Consider the following 26,578-nt stretch of genomic DNA (forward strand, 5'->3'; position numbering starts at 1 on the left):
CTGGCTGGGCTATGAACCAGCTCTGCTCTAAAAGATGAGCTGTGGCATCTGGAGCACTGTAGTACCTAAAGCACCTCGCAAAACTGTCTGATTTACCTGGTTAGAAAACACAAATCCAGCTGTGCCTCTCTCTCACCAGATGCTGACATGCAAGAGAGAAGGAAATACTATTTTTAAATAAAGTGCAAAGAAGCAAACTTAACCCAAGTTTACTCCAGAGCACTGAGGTTTTGTTTTCAGTTACACTTCGTTTTACTGTGGCAAATGTTTCCATGAAAGCATCTTTGAGTGGTTGTTAAATAAATTTTGTTTAGAAAAGTATCAATTGAGTAAATTTCATTTGTTCTGAAAAAACTGATTGCACTTCAACACTTCTCTGTTAGTCCTCTACCATTACAATTTTAAGGGATATTTAGCTTATTTTATTAAGAAATGTACTAGCTCCATAAGGTTTTAATTTCCAATTTTACCAATACCCTTCTATTATATTTATTTTTGGCACAAGTTTTATTAAGGCCAATTCTCTAAATGTATTACTGTTTCTTTGTCAATCTTTTTTCAGAAGAATAATATTTCATCTCCTAAAAGTAAAATTATATAAAGAAACACAGAATTATTACATTTGGAAAAGATCTCTAAGATCATTGAATCCAACCATTAACACAGCACTGCCAAGTCCACCACTAAACCACATCCCTGAGTGCCACATCTACACATTTTTTACATACCTCTAGGAATGATGATTCCCTAGACATCTCCTGGACAGCCTGTTCCAGTGCTTGACAGCCCTTTCATTGAAGATATTGTTCCTAATATCCAATCTGAACCTCCCCTGGCACAACTGGAGGCTATTTCCTCTTCTCCAGTCTCTTGTTACCTGGGAGAAGAGACTGACCCCCACCTGGCTACAGCCTCCTTTCAGGGACTGTAAAGAGTGATAAGGCCCCCCATGAGCCTCTTTTTCTCCAAGTTAAACACCCCCAGCTCCCTCAGCTGCTCCTCAGACTTGCACTCAGACCCTTCCCCAGCTCCACTACCTTGGGTACACTCCAGACCCTCAATGTCTTTCTTGCAATGAGAGGCCCAAAACTGCACACAGCACTCGCTGTGTGGCCCCCGCAGTGCCCAGCACAGAGGGACAATCCCTGCCCTGGCCCTGCTGGCCACACTAGTGCTGACACAGGCCAGCTGCCATTGGCATTCTTGGCCACTTGGGCACACTCTGGCTCATGTTCAGCTGCTGTGAACCTGCACCCCAGGGCCTTTCCCACTGGGAGCTTTTCAGTCACTCAGCCCCCAGCCTGGAGCACTGCAGGCGGCTGTTTTGACTCAAGTGCAGAACCAAGCACTTTGCTTTGCAGAACCCCAAATATATGGTTATATATAAACATGTATTTGTTCCCATTCATAGAATTTCCTTCCCATTTCAGAACATGTATTTAGAACTTAAAATAGTTTCAGTCCTTTATATAACTTTTTCTTTAATTTTTATTATCAGTGTTTTGCTAAGATTGGTACTAACACCACAACACTTCCTAAATAGAATGTACATTAAACTCTACAAACTGTTTTCAGTAAGAGTGTTTTTGTATATTTAATAAAGTAGGAAACACTTTCTTTTGAGGTGTCTGATATTGTGAAACTTTTTTTTAAATCAAGTACGGTCTTGAGGGAGTAAAAGAAGAAAAAGTAAAAAAAAGGGGCCACGGAGACCATGAAAACACGTAATGACAAGAGGCACAGAGTCCTAGTGGTTTTCTTATCCGTGTGTGAGTTATAATACATGAGATTTTTACACAATACCCTGCACTGCTCCTTGAGGGTTTCCAAAGATGTTAGCTTGTGATAAAGCACTTGGCATTTTTAAACATAGATCCTCATAAAACCTTGATTAGATACCAAGAAATTTCAACAGTCCAGAACTTAGAAAAATATTTTAATGACTTATCCAATGATTTTATTTCTGATAGGATATGTGTCAGAGATGTAATTGATCCCATCAAATCTGCCAAAATATTCATAGCACATATTACACTTTTTTTCATGATCTCTGCTCTGTATCCTGCTGTCCATCTGCACCTGACACAAAGAAGCAGGAGAAAAGCTGTGGTGCTGTCTGAAACCCACTGGGCTGACAGTCATTATCTTAGAGGGCAATTTCTTTAAATAATGTCTAGCTCCCCTGCTGCTCTCTGCCATGGGACTTGGCTTTCCTGATTTCCTGATTCTGGACTCAATTTTTACCCTTTCTAAATTGCTGACCCTAAGTCTTATTCTGCTTAGGTGGGGGACCATTGTACAGGATCACCAAAGTCCCGTAAAGAGGTAAGCACAGGCTGCATCCCTGGATATAAGCAGGGCTTTGCCTGAGAATAGGTATCATACCTTCTTCCCATTTTAGAGTCCATTTGTTAAAACATCAGACCTAATGCCTTACTGAAATCCAGGGATTTGTCAGGTTCTGGCATTTGGGTAACAGCCAAGGGGAAATTTTAATGCAACACCTTTCAGTGCAGGTGAACTAAGGCTGAATGGTTTACCTGTTGTGTCTGTGAAATGCTCAGGTAAATGCCATTGCTGTGCCTGGCAGCTGCAGGGCTCAGCTCAAGCCCTTCAGCTCAAGCTGGGATGTTCAGTGCTAAGGCAGTGATGATAATGCAGGGTAGAGTTGTCTATAAAAATGGAGACACTTGAAAAACCCTTGAACCCCAAAAGGTTCAGAATTCCACACTCTGGTGCATCAGTTTGGAAAAACACAAACTGTCAATCTTTGGAAAGAATAGAACTTGGCTGTAAGAGCCTGACATTCACCCTATTTCTTATTTAGTTATTACTTTTATTTAAATTTAAACATTTAAAACAAACAAATAGACTCAAAAGCACTACAGCTTAATGTTGCAGTACTAAAGGATCTTTTAATTACTCCCACTTTACAGTGGTTTAGAAGTGGGATAAGACATGACATAAATGTTGAATTTTTTCTTTATTTACCATAAAAAATTTAAAAAACCTTATTTTGGGTTATATTTTAAGTGCTCAGCAGAGCTCATTCCTTGGTGACAGCCATGAAACTGAAGCCATAGAGAATGCCTTAAAATACCTCTCTAAATTTTTGGGAAGAGTTGATATTTCATGTGCTTCTCTTCCTGTCCCATTCAGACACAGGACCATCAAGCAAATTCCCTGCAGGGGATATTCTCATCGTGTTTGTACCATTACTGTGTTCTCTCTATATTTAGTTTGCAAGTTCATAATATTTTAGCACATTATGTTTCCAATATGGATGCAATTCCCCCCACTTTTCATTTTCCCCCTCATATATGCTCAAAGCCATATAAGCTACATGGCCACTAAATCAAAAGATGTCACAAAAAATGGGATCTACTGTGTGTTGACAGGGCTGGCTGTGGAAGCCACATAAAACCTGCTTGAAGCTGAGTTTAGTCCTGCCTAGATGAAGTCAAAAAGGTCTTTGCCAATGTCTCTGCTGAGGGTAAATTTGACAACATATTCTTTGAATATGTGTGAAGATATAAAGATTTAAATGAAAATAAATTCATCCACATCATAATTGAAATTTCTATTTATTAATAAGTGGTGCAATTTTTAAAGACAGAACATAAAAAAATCAGTTAAGAAGTATTGTTTGCATAATATATTGAAATAAACATATTAAATTTGTTCAAATATTGGACAGTGCCAGAATAGAAATTACACATACAGTTTAAAAATTACAATAAATAATATTATAAAGAGCACTAAAGGCCACTTGTATAAAAGTTGTGTTCCCTTGTCAGCCAGAATCTGAAAAGCATCTTTGTAGCATGGAGAAGATTTCAGTGAGCAAGGCACAAATACTAGTAATAATAAGATGCCATAACCAGAAAACAAAATGCAATTGGCTATGTAACCTTCAGTCTCAGCGTGTTCTTCATGATGGAAATAGGATCCCATTTTCACTATTTTGCTTCAGTTGACTTCGGAGGGAAGCTACTCAAAACTGAATTGGGAAGGATCAGTTTTTACAGCCTAAAAAACCAGAAGGTAAAACGATGCCTATGATCTTCATTCCCAGAGTGCCCAGCTATAAACACTTGAAAAGGTCCCTTTTTCCTCTGTACCTCTTAAAATAATCCTAAAATTGAGCACCCACATCCAGCTGTGTTCCTGAAAAAAGTGACATCCCACCAAATTCATGGGGTGCTGTAGGAAATTTAGGTTTGCAGCTCTTAGACACCTAGAGCTTAGTGGTGGGGGCTGTGGGGTGCAAGGAGTCCAGATCCAGCTCTTTCCTCGCATGCTCTGCAGTAACCAGGATGGATTTAGTTCTTACCTAAGCAGATGTGACACCTCTGCAGCAGCTGGGCTCCCCGCAGGGGTGAGGGTGCTCCTCACTCTGCATTTTCTGATTGCTTTAGGCTGTGATCTTGCAAACTGGTTGGACCTTGGTGCTCTCCTGAAGGCCACAAGGCCCTGCTACCCCCAGGTTCAGGTGGGCTTTAGTTTGCAGCACTCATGGGCCACCATTTGAAGCAGAAAAAATTTTAAACTATTTCCACTCTGGACCATAATAATGCAGCAACATTTCAGATAAAAACAGAGGAAATATAGCCAAAAGTCCATTTAGGGACTTTTAAATCAATCTCTCCATGGGTTGAATTCCCTTTTATTTAGACAGGAGCCAGAGTGACAAATTCAGGGCAGGGAAAAACCAAGGCAAAGGCAACAGCCATTACCTGACTAGATTTTTTTTTTTTTTTTTTTTTAAGTGCCAACTCTTTAAATAGAGCATAAACAACATTTATCATACCTTCATACTTCAACCAAGCATTCACTTTTGCCTTACTCAAATAGTCCCGGTTTGCATCTAAAATGAGGAAGCTTAATTGATAATAATGCTGCAAAGAGAGGCACACAATGTAAACACAGATTCACCTTTCTGAAAACTCCCAGACAGATGACAGAATCTGTCATTTTTTGGGACTGAAAATCACTCAAAATGTAGCCAAGAAAAATGTCTCCAGATCAGTGCTGTCCTTCACAAGGAAATTTATAAATAATGGCAAATTAGAACTCTGCTCTCAGTGCATCACTGTGAGAAGGTTTCTAACTTACTTCAAGGATAGCAGAGAAAAGCTCCACAGTTTCAAATTACAAAAAATATTTCAAGGCCTGAAATGAGATGAGAGTCATCAAAGTCATTAATACTTTTTAATGTTAAGTATATGCAAACAAAGTGCCACTGTCAGTTGAGATGCTAGAAAGATCTGACCCAAAGAGAATTGATAACTCTTAAACTGAAACATCATGCAGAAGAAGGTATAAAACTAATTAATTCCTATTACAAAGACTATTGACCCAGATGCCTTTCTCAAATGGAATTGTGAATAGAGATTCCTTGTGTGTGGAAACAGGTCTTGACATTCTTAATGTCACTGAGATCACAGTTTATTTTGCTTTGTCCAGTATCTATGGCTGGCACATGAACCACAGTTCCAAGGTGTATGCACTCCCTGGACTCACCCTGATTGGAGTCTGATGATTTTGTGTGCACATCCCAGATCAGGGATGGTCTCCTGATCTCACCTTGCTGGTGACACCTTGACATGGATCTGTTGTCATTACAGACAGCAGAACTGAAGGATGCCCTATTTTTAACCTCGATGATGTAAATGGTAGAGAGCTGCTAAGAACAGCACCCTTATGAACAGAGCAGTGAAAGAATTCAGTGCTAAGAAATAAAATAAATATTAAAATAAGCTAATCAGATCTGCCTGTCTCATTTCTTGGATCTTCTTCACAGGACTCAAAGATGTCTACTGCAGAGGGTCTTGCTGAGTTTATCACCAGTGCTTTTTAAGGAGAGGCAGATCTTATCTGGCATCATTAAAAATTTCATGATGTGGCTACAAATACCTGACCTGACACCTTAAAGATGCATATTGCAAATTGGTGATTGCAGGCCAGAGAAAATGCTAACTTCAAGACAGTTTATCTGCTTAAGTGTGCAGAGTGCAAGGCAGCCCAAACCCTGCTTTCTCTGGGGCTGTACTCTGTGTGCAGGTGAATATTCATCCAAGTCTCTGCCCTCTCTTGGATTTTCTTTTGGAAAGAACATAACTTTATAAGGAGGCTATTTATGGATTTTCAACCGAATTTAATATTGAGAAAAGATTCCTTTTATATGACATGTCATAGAAAAGAACAGAAACTTGAAGAATTTCAGAAGGAATTGGACAGGGATCTGCATGGCATAGACACTGTCAAAGATAGTAACAAACAAATTGATCAGACTGAACCTGCTTTTTGGCTGCCTTGATTTTTGATTGCTTAGCTCTAGAAAGCATTTAAAGAAGGACCAAACTCAGATGAAACCAGTAGGAACAACAGGTCCTTGACATACAAGAAAACTGAAGCAGCCTTGTCTAGCATATACATACAGTTCAGAAGTGTAGCAGTGTTAAAATAAGTTTTTCATTCTTTTCCATTCTCTTGTCATGTGAGGGTCAAATTTCACAAGTTGCCACAGACATCTATTACTGTTTCAGAAAGCCTGCAACAGGTAAAACACAGGTATTTCCAAGAATCGTAAGGGCCAAAGAATTCTCAATATGCCAAATTATAACGAATTACACTTTGGTCATTTAGTTTTATTCTTTGCAGATTTTGCCACAAAACTGTGCCAAACACAGATTATCTTTCAGGTCAATGCTATTTTGTCAATTTAGTAATTACTAAAATTGTGCCTTATACCATCATAGTTACTGGCTTCAGAATAGCTCCATGGACTCAGCCCAGTCTTCAAAGGCTGTAACTGGCCTGCAGTATTTAATCCAGTAACAACAGCAATTTGCTCTTCCTGAAGATCCATCCCAGAAGGATGAAACATGATTTAGCTGAAGAAGCAGGTGAAGTAAGAAGATCCTAATCCTTCAGATGTCTCTTCCAATAGAGAACAAACAATGAAGATGAAGGCAATGCCCACATCCAGGAAAGAAAAGAAGCTCCCTGGATGAAATGACTGCTATGAGATGTCAACAATGCTGAGGAATTAAACCAAAAGTTTACTATGGTCAGAAAAACCCAACAAAATATGTCCACTGGAGCACTTTCAATCTAGGGCTGTGCAATTCCCAGTAAGCACTGGGAAGCCCAGCAACATGTTCTTGGCTCAGCATGTTCTTGGATGTGCCAAAGATGCTCAGCTGTGCAGCTGCAGTGTAATACAAGCAGTTGCTACAGAAAGTCCCTTTTCTAACACCTTATTTGGGCCAAATCCTTGCATCTTTGTTGGTCAGTGCCCTGGCCACAGTGGGGAAGTCATTGTGTGGAGTGACAGGGATTGTTCTGGACATGAGCCATGGCCAAGAAGCTGCACCTTGGATCAGTGGGGGAGAGGTGAGAGCCTTAACACTGATTGAGTGGTCTCTGATCATCTGACATCTAAGCAAGTCACCTTCTGCTCTCTTTGAAGTTGGTAGACATTTGGTCATTGTAGATAACTGAGTTAAAGGTGAGATTAATCATCATGAATTTGATGTGTGCCTTTGTTGCTGTACCCTGTGCTCACTGACTCCTTCATTTCCCACCAGCTGTAAAGAGTGTACAGCCATCAAGCTGGATATCACATGGATGCTATTTCATGGACTCATTGACTGACACCAGGTAAGACCTGTATAGGATATTTGGATATGCTAGTTTCACTAGCTTTATCGGTATTACATTCCCACTGTAGTGGTGAGATCTTTGATTAATTTCCTCCCAGTGATTTTCCTGGTCTCCTCCTTCTCAGTAATTTCCAACTTCCATTAAAAAATATTTGGCTGAGGCCTAGGGAGCATACTTATCTCTCTGTTGCTCAGGGACACATGACAAAAATGGTGATTATTTATTCATCCAATAATCCAAAATATAGCACACATTCATGGATTTGGAGCACTATATTTCAAAGAGAAAAGGTAAACAGAGAGAAACAGATCCTGGCAGCATCTTACACTGTAGAACTTGCAGGGAAGAGAATAGCAAATTTCTGCACATCTGAGGAGCTCAAAGCACTTGGCAAATATTAGAGAATTGAGCTTTTCAACCTGTGAGCATGTGTGGAAGTGTAAATCCCAATTAACAGATTGGGAAACTGAGGCTGAGTTACATTATGCTTCTTACTTAGCAGCACCTAAGTCAATAGAAGAGTGGAGTGTATAAACCTGGAGTTCTCTACACTGAACAACCTTATTTTTGTAACAAAGAAAATTTGGCCCCATAAGTAGCAAATAGACTTAGCAAAAGATTTTCTAAAAAAAAGCATTATAATCCTACTTTGAGCAATTTTATAAACATTAGTGAAGATTTTCAAAGTATTTTGGGGGATTTCTATTTACATTTTACAATAAATAAATACATATGATCAATCCCAGGAGGTGGCTTGGATGATTTAAAATCCTACCCTTGATTTCATTTCAACATTGTATTTCAGGGGTAATTATATAAGTGATCACATGAGAAACATTTAGTTCACAAAAACATTTCAATAAGGTCATACTTTAACTCAGCTTTTCCCCTGCTTTTGATATTAGAAATTCTTGGCTTGGTTGATTAGAGATTGATTTGCTTATAATGGAAAATGATTCAGACGTTATGTTTCCACAGAGGGATATTGTTCCTGAAAATGTTTTTATTTTGCTGCTCTGTTTACAAAATGTAGCAAGGACCGCTGTATCTTGTCTGTTATCAATTCACCATTGTTGTATTGAAGAGTACCAGATAGATATGTATCATGGAAGAAATCAGCTGTACCATTTATATAGGGCAAAGTCATGCAAACCATGCTCAAAACTAAGCTCCTTAGTTTTGGTAGCATGAAAAAAACTGCATTAGTAAATTGTATGAAATGGTGCAGAATGACTACCACTAATATCACATGCATCTTATGCAGCCATTGGTGTTTTGAACTAGTAAGCTTTGGGTGTAGAGTAAGTGAGATATACAAAGTATGCTTACATTACAAGGAGAAGTCAACCAGTGACTGCCCCCACACGCACTTTTAAACTGGCTTGTTTGACGGGGTCCATATTGAATCTGAAATCCCATCTCCTGTAGAGGACAAAGGCATGGAGCCACTTGGTGTGAAGGGGTCTGTGTCTGTGTCTGTCTCCCCCTCTGCTAGGTAGCGTTTCTCTCTCATCCACGCCGACCCGCCGTTGGGGCCGAAGGGGAAGTCATCTCTCTCTTGGGAGATGCTGAAGCCACTCGGGGAGCGCTCGAGTTCCTCGTGGTTGACGGAGAGAAGGGACAATGGAGTATCGCTGTCTCTCGTCAGGCTCCTTCTCTGCCTCGGAGACACCTTGTCTGAGTAAGGGCTTTGAAGGTCCCCGTGGGAGTGGTAGCTCACCTGGGAGTCCATTAATGTAAATATAGGCAAAACTGTTGGCCTTTCTGCATATGAAGTTGAGGAAGGTGTGGCTTGCAGTTTGCCAGAGTTTTGCCCACCTATTGATAAAGGTTGTGAGTGAGCCATATGACCCCGTGCTGAGAAACCATAGGGGCTGACTTTGTTGACTGGAACCTGCTGGAAGTTGTAAGGAGTTTCACGAGAACACTGCTCAGTGTATTTATATATTATTGTTTTTAATTCAGAATATTTGTTTTCTTCTCTCCTCTCCCTTGCAGGAGAAGCGGTTTCTTTCAATGGACTTATCTCAGCAACTTGTATCTGCAGCTGTTCCATATGATGCATATGCATATCAACAAGAAAATCCAGTTTCTTCCCCATGTCATTTACCTGAAAAATATCAATGTCATGATATTGCCTCAAGACAGTTGTTCAAGAAGAGTCCATGATTCCATACGTGCACTGCCCCTAGCAATGGTGTGCTGCCATGTTTATTGGTCATGGAGGTTCTTTCAATAACCGTGACCTTCCCTCAAAGCTGGGCTGAAATGGGTGACAGCTGATCCTCTAACTGCCTCAGGATAAGAAGACCCATCCCTATGAACTGTGCCAAAAAATATTAGTCTTGCTGGATATTTAACAGTACAGTATCCAACAGGACTATATAATGTTATGACGAAGTCCTGATACCAGTGGTAAATAGCTATTACCAAAATACAATATATGAAATTACCTTTGCATACAGACCTGTTCTCTAACTGTTAATCACAGAATCTTCTATGTTGGAAAAGACCTTTCAGATCATTGAGTCCAACCTATGACCTAACACTACCTAATAGTCCCACAACAGGACTAGTTTCCTTTCTTTTTTGGATAGGGCCCAAGAGGGGACAATCATTTTGAGTCCAGACCTTGCAGGAAAAGGGCTTGCTCACACCAAACACCAGACGTGATGAGTCCTGAAGCTACAGGAATGAAAAAGTCCCACTTCAACATCATGGTTAGGATCTTCTGCCATACATAGTGACATTGATTCAACAAGTTTCAAAAGGCACACTTCCCAGGTAACCAAATTCTTTCATGAAAAACTAGCAACATAGTTTTGTGATCATTAGAACAAGATCTCTGTGAGTCTTCACCACCACCAGCAGAATTCTGCCTGGGTCAGCCAGAGTCATGCAGAGTTTATATCAGTTCTATCATTTCTGAACAAGCAGCTCAGCCTCTGCCATTGTCATGAAATTACTTACCTGCCTCTCAACTTTAACAAATTTTCCCATCATACTTTGGTCTTCAGTGTCGGCTGTAGATGCTTTGGCTACATATGGTTCATTTCTGCAAAGAATTAATAACTCTATTAGTGTTCAATATTTCTTTGCATCACAATAAGCAATTTATATTAGAAAACAGAATTACCATCTTGCTGATTTATTCATATAGATCGTTGGAGCCCTTTTAGCTGTTTATACAAACGGGAGAGAAAGTCTATTCTATGTGATGCTAATGCATTCCTAAAAAATATAATCTTGATTTTTAATTTTTTTGTTTGTTTTTTAAGTTTAAGATAAATATTAAAAAGCCCCAGAAGTTCAAAATAAAATTTAAATTAATCTCCATACAGGTTGTTGGAAAAATTTCAGGTTTGTGAAAATTATTGAGATAGTGCAGTTAGTGGGTCTACAGATGGCCATATGTTTTTAAATCTAATTCTTTATAATTAGTGTCTTTGGAGACTGATTCTGAGTTTCAAGGATGAGTGTGGGTTTTTTCTCAATTTCATTCTATCAAATAGTAAGTGTCAGAGATTGGAAATGCTGAAAAGAGACAGTCTGGTCTGGAGATTTAAAGCTGATTCCAGAATAGGTTTTCATCTTTGCAATTTCCTTCTGCCTGTCCATCAGATGGACCAAATTCATTAGGTAAGAAGATGATCTCCAACTAAAGAGTTTGATTTATAACTTCATGGGATCTTGGATTCTCATGATCAAGGTAAACCTTTATCAAATGGTTTTCAAACTGATGTCAAAGGAATCAATATCTTCCCATAACCTATGCCAAAATCTAGAAAAACAATTTCTGAGCACTTGCTCTTTAGCATGATTTGGAACAAATATACTCTAAGACTTTTAACATGGCCAGTTCGTCTCTTTCCTGACAAAATCCAAAATATAGCTGTGAATAAATTGTACTAGAGCAAAATCTATACCTAAAACATGTCAGATTTTCCACATTGAGTTACTGGTCATATGGGCTCATGCAGTTTTTGCAATCTTCTTTCCTCCCCAAATGATCACTGCCTCTTCCATATACTTAGGTCTCTTCACAATTACGTGGTTTCAGATTTTTCCCTGTGTGGGATAATTTATCTTCTGAAAGATTGCTTTTGTTCTGCGCAACCAAAACAGCTTTGGGGACAGATTGTTGATGATCTTGTGTGGTTCTTGATGGATATTTATTGACAGATTGATAGTTGTAAACAACAGAAGAAATGTCATTTATTATTGATTTTTTTTTCTATGTGGAATGCAGCAATACAATGATATGGTGCAACTTTCACACCCAGAAATCTGTTATTACAATTTGTTTTGAGTATCTCTCACCAATCACTGATTTAAAAGCTGCAGCATTAAAAATCTCTGCTTGCCATTTGGTGGGCACTTCAGGAAGATAAATAATTTACTTTCAAACTGTTAGTGATTTTTACTGAGCTTTTAATTGGGTTTACAAGTTAAATGCACATCATCAATCAAATGCATGCATTTCATTTAAAACCATATTTTCAAACTGTGGAGAAGCTGAGCTGGACAATTAAGCAGCCATTGTTTAGATTTCCATCATACATTGCTCTTAGTGACTTTCTGGCTCAATATTTATCCACATGTATCTCATAGCAACATATCCTCTCAGTATCATTACTATAACAGTGGATGAACAAAGATCATGCTGATTGGAATGAATTAACTTTTTATTTCTGTGTTGGGCTGTGCTAATACTAGGTATAAAAGAATTCACCTGGGAGACTGTTGTGAAGGGTAAGAAAAAGTTCCTCCCTTTTGGGATTTCTTATGCTTAGGAGTAGATGGAGGTCCAGGTGTAAAAATCATATCTACTCTGAAAGAAAGAAAAGTGCAACTGTGTAAGTCCATCTCCAAATGCTAACACATGACAGAATATGCTGTGCAACTCTGAAGCAAAGATTCAAAAAGGAAGCACGTGCTGATTTGGTAATATATTGAGGTTCATGATGTGTCTGCTCTCTTTTGGGTCACAATCAATGCACTGAATTACAATTACCTGGTAATTTAACAGTAATTAAATAATGCTCTAGCTGAGTATTTCCAAACTTCAACATTTGAAATAAAACTTCTTTTCCTTCAAAGGAACCAAACAGCATGATTGTCAAAAAATATCCAATAGCAGCTGCTCTTAAAAATGTCAGGAGACCCATCAGATTTTGTGCAGGGTACTGAAAATCAGAACTTGGCAAAAGGTAGAATTTCTGACATTCGTAACAAACCAATAACATTCTGTCAGTTGTTTCTAATTGTCAGCAATATTTCAGTCTTTACTAATTATTCTTTTGGCTTGAAAAACATAACTTTAAATGAAGTTGAATAAGGAAGTCTACTCGATTTTTTATTTGGCACAAAAGCAGAAAGATTGTTTGGAATGCTCTAACACATGTAATTACACTCTTTTACTATATCAAATATTCTTTCATTTGTCATATCCAACTGCTCAGGTGCAAGTAAGTCTCTGCTTATTCAGTTCACCCCCCAAAATGGCCACTGATCAATCAGCACTAGTCCACAGATTAGTTATCTGTATTATTGGATAATCCATGCAGATACCTTGCATAATTTCACAGTGCCCCATGGAGTTTTGAAAATGGAACGTGAAACAGCTCCAGGGAAGCCTCACAAAGCTAGCTAGATATTGGCTTGAATCCCCAGGCATTGCTGACAGACATGCTACGTACTTGAAAAAGAGATAGCCCAGTGCATGGAAAGTCACTTTGAAATAAGAAATTACAGAGTTCAGCAGAAAGATCAGAGCAGCCTTTCAAAGCTAAGGTAAGTCCAGATAAGGCCCAAATGTGCAGCAAGAGTTGCACTCCCTCAGCCCATTCTTGAGAGAAATGAAGGTGATTGTGTGGCATTTTGCTGTTCAGAGTCACTGAGGGCCTCAGGGAATGTGCTGTGCAGAGACTGAGCACAGACAGCTGCACACATCTGCACACACATCTGCACACATATCTGGACACATGTGCACTCAGGCCCACACAAATTTACAGTCCCAAGCTCTGACCTGGGCTCATGGATCCGGGGATGAAAAGCACAAATTTTTGTAGATGTGCCTCAAAATCACACTGCAATGAACCCTTCTGAGAGGAAACAGCTGTGGATGCAGATGGCACCTGAACAATCAAAGAGGCCTGAAATTCCGACTTTTTTTTAGATAGGTCAATTACACCTGAGTGAAACCTTCTGTGCTGATTTATTTTTGCACTTTTATGGGATGTTTCACTAGGCACAGGTCATCAGAGAATCCAGCCCAAAGAAAAGTTAATGGAGAACAACTATTGCTTTTATTTATCATCTGTAAAATGGGGAGAAGGAGAGAAATTTGATCCTGATCAAATAAGGCAACGGTCAAGAAAATTCCCAGAATTTTTTAACTCTTATGTCCTTGTTCTAAATCTGAGCCATGGTCTCTCCCCGCAGTTATCCCTGCTAGCTCTCACTTGCCTTTTGTGTTTGGGGAAAGGTTTTCTCATGGGTCAGCTACATGGTGCAAAGGCATTAGCTTCTGGGTGGCCTTGTACACAAATAGGCCAATGTTTTCATTTTGCCAGCAAAGCCATACATTCCCCCCATTTACCAGAAGATTCTTACCTTGCCTGAAGGTATTTTATTCTGGAAAGCATATCAAGATGCCCTGCTGAGTATTGCTCTATCACATCCTTTACATCATAAGGCCTCAAAGTCTCCTTGAATTTTTTTTTATAGAGACGAAACTGTAGTATTCTGCATAATAAACAGAAAAAGATATTAATTTCTTATATAAATTCCATGATGAAAAATTCCAGTTTTTTCAAAATGTAGATGAATTCTCTGGGTGTTTGTAAATTAAGTGTGTTATTTTTAAACAAGCAACAAAATATAAACAAAGAATCTATAACATCATACCATATTTGAAAATTTATAATAGTTGGCTTTGCATAATTAATAGTTTAAAAAATGATTAAAAGTTTCAGAATCACAGTTGGAGCTTGAATTTGAACAACACAAGTCACAGGAGTTTTTGAAGCTGTGAAGTTCAAGCTGCTTCTTTTATGCTTCAGCCTATTATAGAGTAAATTTATAGTATATGCAATATTGAATCATTTTCATCTTGGTTTTAATTTTGCACCTGGGAAGGTTTTGGATAGGAAATGCTAATTAGATATAAATGTGGAAGTTAAGAAGTTATCAGCAGTTCATGTTGTGAAGAGGTGAAAACTTTTTAAAACTGCCTGAAGTGTCCTTGAAGACAACAGCAGCATCACATTTTTGTTGTTGTTGTAATGATAATAATATGATTGCTCTTACTATTGCTATTGTTATAAAATGACCAAGTAATTAGTAACAGAATTCTTATAACAAGAAACACTGCTGGCCAGAGCACTTGAAAAATGTTTGGCACTCTTTTTTTCATCCTTTCTGTTTGTACATTACTTTAAATGTATATGTCTTGGTAGATTAAGCAAATAGAATAAATATATTTAAACAATGAAATCTTTATCTTCATCTTGGATTCTGGATGTTTGTTTTCTCAGTAGAGTCTCCAGGTACATATTGGTCTGGACTGGGAAATTGCTGTCATCTGTTAAGATTTTAACTTGTTTTTTATTTAAGATTGGTGGGTTTTTTAATGTTTTTGAAGTCTGTATAAACTTTCATTTAGTAAAGATAATTCTATTGCAACTTTTTAAGGGCTGCTGATTCTTTAACTCTGTTGCTTATAATATTTCAAGGTTTCAAAATTATACCTGCACCTGTTTTAGCCAAATCATATATGGTAACAGCACAACTAACCATTCAAAGACTTAAAGGAAAATAGGGATCACAGTGTTAGCAATTCTAATTTAATAATCTCCTTGATCATGACCCTGAAATCCATTAAATGTTTTTTTTCTGAAATACTCTCAATTAATGTTCAGGATCTGGGTACACTACACAAAAAAAAAATCTTGGCTCCTGATTGAGTTTAAATGGAAATTACATTAATCAATTAGATTTGGACAGGATGTGTTTTTTTTTTTTTTTTTTTTTTTGTTTTTTTTTTTTTTTTTTTGTTTGTTTTTTTTTGGTTTTGTTTTTTTTTTGGTTTTTTTTTTTTTGTTTTGTTTTGTTTTGTTTTTTTTTTTTAAGTAACAATAACATGTCTGAAAATAAGCAGCTATCAGGGAAAGAAAGGGAAAGCAGTGGAGCTCAGGGATGAAGAAGCTTCCGATGGGAGGCAAGAAGCCATGGGTAACATGAGCAAAGCCTGTGTCACTTGGCTTTCAGCAGCCTTAGGAAAACTTGGAATTTTTTAGAAACTGATTCTCCTGCACCCAATTTGAAAAGAACCAGGAGTACATATCATGGTTATATACATATAAATATATAGTTATATTTTTATTACCATCTTCCCTGAAGTTTTTCTAAGATAAATGTGAGACACTCCTGACTTGCAATATTTCACCTGGAAGGTGGCAAGTCCCTGGCCCAAAAATTAACAACTTCTGGAATAAACAGCAATTGCAGTGAAAGCAGAGTATTTTCCCATGGAGGCACTTTTCAAGGGAGGAGACTAAAAAGTACTGCATCAAGGAGTAACAGAGCATCAGTGAATGAGTTCTATTTGCTTGATGTGCTAAACACATGCCCAAGGCTTACTGGGAGTTTTCTAACTCTAGGGAATATCTCTTGTGATATGAGAATAGAGGTGACACATGTCACAAGCCAAAAACTGCTGAAATGGAGACCTCAGCATCTGTTAAAATATGACAGCTGAAAAGTAGGTTGCACACTCATATAATTGTGACTAAAGAGTTGAGTCAGCTCAGAGTTTTTTCTTAAGCAAAAGTTCCAGTTTCATATAAATATTAGTCACTAAATTGAGAAAGATATATTTATATAACACTTTAACAAGGAACAGTACAACACATTATTTTAGAATAAAAGCACTGTGGAGTGTCTCGCAAAATGACATGATCAATGTTACTAAAAAACTTTCTCCTTTCTGCATACTTTCAACAGACTGAATAGGGTCTGTCTCATGTTTTTGAAAACACTAGAATTATCTCATCTATTGCATCTAAAAAAAGTCATAACAGAAACAGTGTTTCTGAAACATGTAGCAACATGGTAATGTTATTTCCTGAAGCATCATCCTTCAAAAAGACATTTACCTGACAGCTCGGATGGCTGTCTTGAATGTGGGGATCATATCTTCCATAGGGAAATCACTACTGTCACCTCTGTCTTCTGCCATGGGTTCCCCTGTTCCTGCATCTGCAAAGCATGTCAAAAAACCAGATGTGTGAACATCTCTTCACAAAATATTTAGAGGGATGTCTGGCTGAATAAAGCACTGCATAAAGTAAGTGCAATTTAATAAAGAAATATCTCTTACAGCTTCTTTCACTGGTCAGGTCTTGAAAGGGATTTAATTATTTTGGGACAGCTATAAGACACATTATTGAAGGATCTCCTCTCAGATTCCACCGTTTCTGAAACACTGGGAACTTGTCTTCCTTTCCAATGGATCTTTGCCCAAATTATTTTACATAAAGGTTAAAATAGGTTGTGGAAGCCACCGGCCAAGTTCTCCTTTCACTGGCACTGCCTGGAGCTCATGTACCTTCATGAAGGAGGAAGTCAAGTTCCTGGTGTGGACACCCAGGCTACATCCATGGTAGCATGTCCAGCATGCACTGGTGCCAGCTGGCACAAGAATGGGGAACCTGTTATTTAAAGACCATTTTGATGTTATGGGCAAGAAGAGGAAAATGCGTGCTCAGGGAAGCTGAGAGGAAAAATGCCCTATAATGTTGCATGGAGACCCAATGGAAACCTCTGAGGCGAAGCAGGCTTGCAGAGAGAGGGGGAGGGAAGAAGACATTAACTCTATAAATGAGGTTTAATGAGATGGCAGTGAGGGTATGTTTGAGATGCCTGCACACAGGCTGTGCAGAGCTGGATGCAGTCCAGGAAGGAGCAATCTTAGCATCCTTACTCATAAACCAAGCCAAGATGGTGTGTGCTTTTTGGGGGATACAGATTGACTGCCAAGGGTGCCCACTTTTTCCAGGCCAAATAGGCTGAACCCAGCACTGGCTTTATTCCATATCAGTTGCTGGTTTTGAGAAGGGCTGTTGTTTTATTTCAAACACCGTGTTGCCTGGACTCCAGGACTGTTTTTCTTGGGCTTCCCCAAATGTACTGCATAAAACCAGGTACCAGACATGCTTGTTCCAGAAAGTCACAAACCTTCAACAGAATATGCAGAAGAACAAAGTAAAATGAGGAGAACAGGGGATGCATAGAAAGAAATCAACACAGATGGGCTACCTTCTGAGCTTTGCCAAAAAGCGTATGCTTTCATTCGGAATGCAGTGCGAAAACGCTCCTTATTATTCAAGACAACATTCTTAGGCTCTTTTGAAGGACTTTCTTCAATGGCATCTACATTCAGAGGGGTAAATAGCTTTCCTTTAGTATTGGTACCACGAACCCGATCCAAGAGACCCAGCTTTTGGCTACAAAATAAGCAAAAGTAATCATTTTCCTCCTTTGTACAGTATTAACTTGTTTTCATGATGCTTTAAGTACACAATGGGCTAAAATAATTGTTTCGTATGTAAGGACACTGCTAGGGCTACCATAATTAATCAACGTCTTTATAAGCAACAGTTAAAAGTCCACAGATAATTAACTGCATTTTAGGAGCATTTTTTGGTATCAATGTTGAAAATGTTACCAGAGGGTCATGCTATCCTCTCCATGTGAGGTGTCACAGTGCTTCAGCTCATGTATCACACCTGAAGCAGTAGGTTTATTATTAAGACATGAAACAATACTACTGCCTTGGGCAGGAAGGTCATTCACTAGACTGAGTTGCTCAGAACCCCATTCAGCTTGGACTTAAAACACTTCCAAGGATGGAGCATCCACAACATCTCTGGGCAACCAGTGGTTCCAGTGGGGAATTTCTTCCTAATGTCTAATCTAAACCTGCACTCTTTCAGTTTGAGGTCATTCCTTCTCATCCTGTCACTACACACCTTTGTTAAAAGTACTTCTCTCATTTTCTTGCAGTCTCCCTTTAGGTACTAGAAGGTGCTCTAAAGTCTTTTCAGAGCCATCTCTTATCCAAACATAACAATCTCAACTCTCTCAGCCAGGAATAAAGTCAGATGTGCTGAGAACCAAATAAATCACCAGCAAAAGTCTGGCAAGGCTTTGCCAAGCACTGATTAGGGACATGGTAGGGCAGGATACCCTGTTTTCTCTCCACCGTGACCTACAGGAGTTGTAGCAAAGTGACAATTTTTTTTCCTCTGATGATTCCTTGCACTGTCTATCCTCTTAGAGATTTACTGTCTGGAATACATTTGTCCTTCAGTGACAGCACAGAGATAAAATTTCATCTACCTGCCATTTTAGCAGCACCACTAACTCCCATGACAGCCTGATGACTGTAATGATCTTAAAGGTAATCACTAATACCACTAAAATGGCAACAGGAATAGGAATTTCCTAGTGAGTTTATCAGCTTATATATGTTCTGATCACTTTGTAGGTGATGGATAGTATAAATATTTGATTTGCTTTTTCATTTTGCTGCTCAAATATTTGTTAATTGCACATTTGTTAAAAAACAAAACAAAAAAAAACCCAACAAAAAAAAAAAAGAGCCACACACACACAAAAAAAAAAAAAAAAACCCACAAAAAAACACCAAAAAACCCCAAACCAGGTCTAAGCCATGGGAAGAAAGCTTTTTAATACATTCCTGGGACAGCTCTAGGGAGAGGTGAATTGTCCACACATGAACAAGAGGCAGTTCTGTGTAGGACACCAGATCAAGTAAATTGAGTATGGGGAGGGAAGAGGCTGTTATAAGTTTCTGAGAGCCATAGATGAGAGCAGAGCTGTAGCATGAACAGCCACAGTTACCAGAAGAAAGAGTTAATAGAGTTATCATTGCAGAATGCTCAGCTGCAGCCGCTAAACCTGCTGGCAGGAGAGGCAAGCATGGGGAGGGTTCACTGTGCAAGGACACAGTGGACAAAGATAGAGATATGTGTGCAGACCTTGCAAGTGTGAAAAAAGGACCCATTTCTATCTCAGTGCTCTGTCTGTTGCAGTATCCCACAACAATGGATGTTATCTGAGCATTGAGCATCAGCTGTTGCAAGTTTTTGTGCTGCTTTTGGTTTTTGGGTTTTTTTTACATTAATTACTGGGGTTCTCATCTCTACTGTGTGTTTCTGATTAATATATCTTTAAAGTATGGGCTTCCCTATCAGAAAAGTTGCAAGCACTAAACCTTTGGGTGTAGGAAGTTTTTCCAACCCTTCTGATTTTTCTTTTTGATATGAAAATACTTGTGAATGTAATTTCTGCAGCCTAGGAAGTCCAGACACTTGCCCTGTCATTGCATGGATAAAGCGCACATGTGTGTGTGAGTAAAGAGGAGTTGGGTATGGAGACACAGATGTAGTCCTGATAGATCAGCATTTCCAGGAGATAAAAATAGAACAGTTTAAAGGAATGATATCTACATTACTCAGACTTTGCCCTAATGTAATTTCCTGAAGAATTCATAGCATGGGGGAAAGAGGCACAAAGTGCAGACAAATGTATAGAGTAAAAATTAAGGATTACTTCCTTCCTTCCTTGTAGAAAAAGTTGAGATGTTGCTTGTTGACAGCTGTGACAAAATACGTTTTGGAAAATCTCACATTTGAGCTTAAGAACTCTTTAAAAATAAAAATTATTAAAAATGTAAAATGGCTTTAAAATATTTTAATGGAATTTAAAATATGAAATAGTTTTTAAAATTATTTTCATAGTTCTTGCTTTTGGGGTGGAATCTTGATCTGCTCTGCCCACCAAAGTTCTGTCAACACTGAACTGATGGTGAGTGCAGAGTCCCAGCAAGTGATTTATGTTCTACTAAATTAGGGAGATCCTGCATCCTCTTTTCTCATCACTTTCACTTCTGTTTGACCACGTTTGAGAGCAGTAACGCTTTACAAGACAGATATTTCAATTCTCTGTGAAATTTGGATTCTTCAAGCACTCAGCTGCCATGCATAGGGCAAACATATACAGGAGAAGAAAATTAATGAGCAAGTTTGAAAAGGGCACAAAATATAAAGGTGAGGAAGTAAAAGTCAACTGAATGATTTGTGTGTGGGATTTTTGGGCAGGTAAAGTAGGGAAAATAAATTCTCATGTCTCGTTAATAATAAATCAAAGTTTGAAGGAGGAATTAATTTTGAGAAGTACAGTCAAGAAGAGTATAGAATCACGGCACATCACTCAAAAAAATTTTAATCCAAAGAAATGCAGCAAAAACTAGTTAAGTCATAACAGAGTCAGCCAGGCAATATAAACTGATGGGCCTGAAGGTGTTAGAGAGAGCAAGCTTGTGAGAGTGAGAATTTCTTTAATACAAAGAAAAAAGAGCAATGAGGCATGGACATCATGGTGGTGATCTGTGCAGACTGAAGGAGACTGTGGAATAAGATAGAAAAAAGGAGAAACCAAAGCAGTTTTAGGATGAGGAGATCTGTTCCGTTATAATAAAATGACAAAGTTTGTTTCTGGGTCTGAAAAAATTGTGCAACAGGCTTGTTGGAAATCAGCTTTCTCCAGATGGGGATTACAGGTCACTGACAATAGATGATCGATAGATGAATCTCAAATGAAAGGAAGAGTCAAGTGGGCACATACTACACACTGGCTTCAAGCGATGTACTAAATGTCACAAGATCTGAGTTAGTAAGTACAGAGAAACTCTCAAGAGAAAAATGTCTTTAAGGAACATAACCTGAAAGGCAAAGAAGCAGAAAAATAGGAGAGGCAAAAGACTGGTGGTGTTTATAAAAAGCTGTTTAGTACTAAGTTAAAATAATATAGCTGTCATTATATGTGGTCTCTAACTCCCTCTCCAGAAACTTGCTTAGTTCTTCAAAATACATATCCAGCTGTCCCAAAGTTTGCCCCTTAAAACTCCTGTGATAACTGCCTTGCATACCAGAAAAAATGGAGGCATAAAGTGAGGTGAGGATCTGTAGGGATCAGACCAGAAGGAAAAGAGTGGGTAGATGATGCGAAGTATCCAAAATATTAATACAGTGATTTTCTTAAAGTATAGGACAGCAATATAAGCAAGAATGCAGAAATCTGTCATAGAGCTATGCAAGACTGGAACTGAACAAGATTTTATATCCTCCTCATAAAATCAGAACAAAAAATTCCTCTGCATTCAGCACAAAACCCTACTTATTTGCAGTGACATTTTCCACTGCATATGTTGGCACACTCATTTGTGGGGTGGGGTTTTTTTGGTGTTTTTTTCAGTGTGGTGGGACTTAAGGTAGATAATACAAACTGAAAGCATTCCCAGATTTCCATTTCAGAGTTCTGCAGCTAGCTCTGCTGATAAGTGTCAGTTTAGGAAGAAGCTATTCTCCAAAGACTGTTGCTTGAACGTCTTAGGTTTATGAGCTAGAACTCATCTGATCTGTTTTAAGCTGTTAAAAAATGTAAACTTCCTGTCTAAGACTACTCTTTAGACCCATTTCTATAATCAGTGGGAAGTCAGCAACTCTAATCAGTAAATGGGGAGAGTGTGGTTCAGTTTAGGATGACTTTATACTTGGGGAACTTGGCTCTTGTTATTGACTATGGAAAGATCGAGATGAGGAGTCATCCAAAAAGCAGATCTCTAGTCTAAGTTAAAGTTACCTGAGCTGAAGCCTTCCTCATTAATTGAATCCTGAAGGTTAACCCTTGAAGTAACATTCAGGTTCATAACAGTATGTTTATGCAACAAATATAGACAATTGTGTTCATATCTGGCAGCCAGAGCAGTAAAACAATCAGAAAATAATTAATCAGCTTCACATCCAAATACATAACGGTGTGTTGTATACAAAAGAACCCCAAACAAAACCCAAGCTTCTTTCCACATAAGGACTGTCATCAGGAAAAAAAAAAAAAGGACTTTATTCTCATTTTCAAGGAATGAAATCTGGGTCTGCTGGGGTTTTAGCTTTCATTGATCTTTTTAAAAGTACCGAGGAAATGTTTGTTCTCATGACACAATCTCCTCCATTGAAGCAGCATGCGCATGGCTCAGTCCCAGGGCGTGAAGCATGCGCCGATCACACCATCCTTCATGAGGGGCTAGGACAGTGGTTCCCACCCAGGGTCCTGCACTGCTGCTCGTCTTTCAGACTCCCCCTTCTGATGTTGGCTACTCTTCCTCTCCTGGGAACAGTGGTCCCACTTCATTTGGCTTCCTTACATTCAATAAAACACAATTCTCAACTTCCAGCACAGTTCCAGAAGCTGGGGAGATACAAATCCATCCCAAGCATGCTGAGAAAAATGCAGGGTAGTGTCTCTGACTTGCTTGGATAAATCACTATTTCTTGTCTTGCACGCTATTGCATCCTCTCTCTCATGGGTTCCAAACCCTGTGTCTTCAAAATGGGACCCAGGATGAAAATTCCTTATCTCTGTGGTAGATACAGATCACCAGAAAGGGAGGAAGGTGAGAGCAGTGCAGTTTCTTTCTACCTAAAGAAAAATTCAGCTCTTAAATTTTTGTTTCCCAAGAGCAAGAGCAGTGGGAATTATTTTAGGCCACCTGAGAGATTATTTTGGTGGCTTGATACACAAGAGATGGCTGGCTTCTGCAGCACGTTTTACCCTTGCTCAGAATAAAGAGTGGGAACCACTGAACTAGAAATATTTTTCAGAAACAGTCATGCAAAGAAAGAATGCATTTACATCCCATCATGCAAGCCAGATACTCTCCTCTCTATCCTCTTCCTAGTACTGGAGTTTCATAAACAAATGGTACGTGTGTGAGGAGAAAAATAGTGAATTAATTCTAAGAGTGAACCAAACAGCCCTCTGCCATGGATTTACCACTTTCACCTAACAAGGACAAATGATAATCAGGAGATTTTCCCATATTTCTTACAGTTTAAAATCACTAGGTGTAATTAGTCTCAGGTAAGTGGAAGCAGAAGGAAGTCATGTTTACTCCAGTATTTTTGTACCTTATCAGATGAATTTATATGGGTGAACTTGGCTTTGGAAAATCAAACATTCTGAATGAGGCTTCCAGAAGTATTCCATATTCTGATTTGAACACTTCCTAATAGAAGTTAACACCAAACTAATGTTATGACAGACATGAATTTTGCAGTGAACCTGTTCAAAGGATCTCAGACAGTTTATGAGATTTCTTAAAATAAAACAAAGAATATTCCACGCTTCCAAGGTAGTTCTAAACTTTAGCCAATCAAATTTCCCTTTTATTAAGTAGCATTCTTTCATTCAGAAAGGATCTCTCAAAAATGTTCTATCCCAAAATAGCTGAATACAGCTTCCTGAAAACTAATGACTTCACTTTGCACCCTGACTCTTGAGGCCTAAATTTGCAAGTCCTTTCTAAGTCAACAAACTTCCACACTCCTTGGTGGTATACATCCTCACCGGTATTTAAGGGTGGGTATGACCTGAAATCCAGACTCACCTACCATCCAGATTATCTGCCCATAAACATGACCACAAACCAAAACTTCAGCTCAACTTTGATGCCCTTCAGAAAAAGAAAGAGCTTTTACATACACTAAAGGCCTTTGCTTAGCCCCTTCTCTCATCCACACTTTCTAAATGGACTGGAGATGGATGAAAATAAAGATGTCATATAAATCTATGGGAGGAATAATCCAAATCCAATTCATTGTGAAACCAGGATGGATATTTTTCACCAATGGATACAGACATTGTAGGTAGAAACCATATGGATGCTGACCCACTTTTTGCTTCAAAGTGAACATATCATGCATCAAGCACTAGAAAGCAAATCAAACTGCTAAATCAAAGTCTCTTGCTATTTTGTACAGGCCAATCATCAAATGAAAAAATGGAGTGCTTTACTTGCTGCTCTCCAAAAGCTGAAGAGCTCCAGCTAGAAAAGCTGAGTTGTAGGTTGATGGTTTCATGTTTGTGGAATGAAGTTGGAATGAGAGCAACCAGATAAAGTTGAATGACAGCAAGGTGTGGGATAGAGTAAAATATTTTGCAATTCAGTCAAAATATTATTTCTAATGATGTGTCTTTTATATTCCTGAAGTGTCACAAGCTATGTCTATGTCTCTTTGCAGGAAGGTAAAGTTCTTGCCCCACGTCTTAGATCACAGTTCAGCAAGATATTTAAGCATGTCACTAACTTTATTCAGATGGTCAAAAGCATCTACTTGTTTTCCATTTGCTGAACCAGAACCTGCAAATACACATGCAAAGATGTTGTTCCACTGAACTCAAATTCAAAGTAACTTGCATGATTGTGTTGGCAGGGTTAGGACCACATAAGGAATAGTGTTTAGCTTTTATAGTATATTTTTCTCACAATAAATTTCAAAATTCTATGCAGACTAGACTAGTTTAATTTCTATTCAATGGAAACAGAGAAAAGCACCTGTTTCTAAGCAGATTATTGGGAAGATAATATCCCATGTTTTCTGAACAGTAGAACAATTAAGGTCATGCAACTTTCTTCTTATGCTTAATAACTTTTCAGTCTTATTGTCCCTTACTTTTGATGGTGGTTAGGTGAACTACTGTAATAAAAACAGAAAGTGCAGGCAGAGAATGGCATGCAAGAAATATGAAAAGAATAAGGCTCAACTGTTACTTGAACATATATACCTAAGTTTTCTTGTGAGGCTTGATCCAAAGAATGACTCCCTACTAATCATGACATTACTGTAAAGTGAAGAAAAGTTATTAAGATGAGACATTAATGATTACCCATGAAAAGCTCTATGAAAAAGAATGGGAGCCTTTCATTTGTAGTTAATGTGGTGTGCATATCAGAGTGGCCTTTTTTCCTTCTTGTTTTGGGCAGATGTATTAGGATGAATAACTTACAGCAAAATTTTATACCTTGCAAAGTAGGGTTTTATTTTCATTTTTTTGTCAGCATTGGCAATACAAAAATGCACCACATTTCATTAATTCTTTCATACTCATGTAATAGGAAGGACAGGTACTCATGATACCACTTTAAAAAATCAAATCAACTTTCCAAAGGCACAGAAATATTATTTATCTTGTAGAGATAAATATAAAGGAAACTGGGATAAATTACTTTTCTGCAATCACATAATAATAGGTCTAGGAATGAACATGCTCTCCTGATGGCTAGTTCTAAAGTGGGACAATGAGGATCAGGAGCAAGATCCTAGAAGAAAGTTCACAACTCTTCACTAAAATGCCTGTACATGCAAGTTTAAACTCTGGTCAAAGTCAGTGGAACAGTTGCTAATGACAGCACTAAAAAAATCAGGCCCCAATAATAATTCCTGAAACATAGACATAAAAAGTTGCTCAGAAAAAAAAATGTCTGGCAATCAAACACCCATCCTGAATGTAGGTCAGGCTCCCAAATGCTTGCTTAAACGGTTTGCTGCATGCCTGCAGAAATGAGCATTAGTATCTCTTCCTCATAAATCTCCCTTCTGGAGAGCTGAACAGATGAAAAAGCTTTGCAATACAGGGAGAAAAGCAGTTGCTATCTGAGATTTCATGGGGCTGTGAGGTTTAGGCATTGATTAAGAAAAGAAAAAAGCTAGTGGCACCTCTGGCATGAGGTCAGTAAACTCATCAGTGAGCCACAGAGAGCACAGCCCAGTTCCTCCTAGGCTGGGGAGTTACACATAGGGAAGATACTGTTCTTAAGAGCAGCATCATAACTACCACTTCCCTTCACTGTTTACAGGACAGAGTTGAGCTCCAGTCCAATGTCCTCTTCATCATAAATCTTCCCAGTTTTATTTTACAGGGACCTTCAATAAAGCCTTGGATTTCTGCCAAAATTTACTTGATTTTCCTCTGTGAAAAGTCC

The 26,578-nt window shown here is 38.5% G+C and overlaps 1 protein-coding gene across 1 annotated transcript in view; it reads right to left on the reverse strand.

The window, feature by feature from the left end:
- Nucleotides 1-8,651: 8,651 nt before the first annotated feature.
- The window catches only part of KCNQ3 (potassium voltage-gated channel subfamily Q member 3), a 185,923-nt gene continuing 167,996 nt past the window's right edge, over nt 8,652-26,578 (reverse strand). The window contains exons 10-15 of the mRNA XM_053959614.1: nt 17,989-18,176; nt 16,827-16,929; nt 14,284-14,415; nt 12,401-12,499; nt 10,639-10,723; nt 8,652-9,778 (exon numbers count right to left, since the gene is read on the reverse strand). Of these exons, the coding sequence (XP_053815589.1) occupies nt 9,041-9,778; nt 10,639-10,723; nt 12,401-12,499; nt 14,284-14,415; nt 16,827-16,929; nt 17,989-18,176 (1,345 nt within the window). The 3' untranslated portion in view covers nt 8,652-9,040. The remainder of the gene's footprint in view (nt 9,779-10,638; nt 10,724-12,400; nt 12,500-14,283; nt 14,416-16,826; nt 16,930-17,988; nt 18,177-26,578) is intronic.

Source organism: Vidua chalybeata, chromosome 1, assembly GCF_026979565.1.
Source record: "Vidua chalybeata isolate OUT-0048 chromosome 1, bVidCha1 merged haplotype, whole genome shotgun sequence".
Lineage (NCBI taxonomy): Eukaryota > Metazoa > Chordata > Aves > Passeriformes > Viduidae > Vidua > Vidua chalybeata.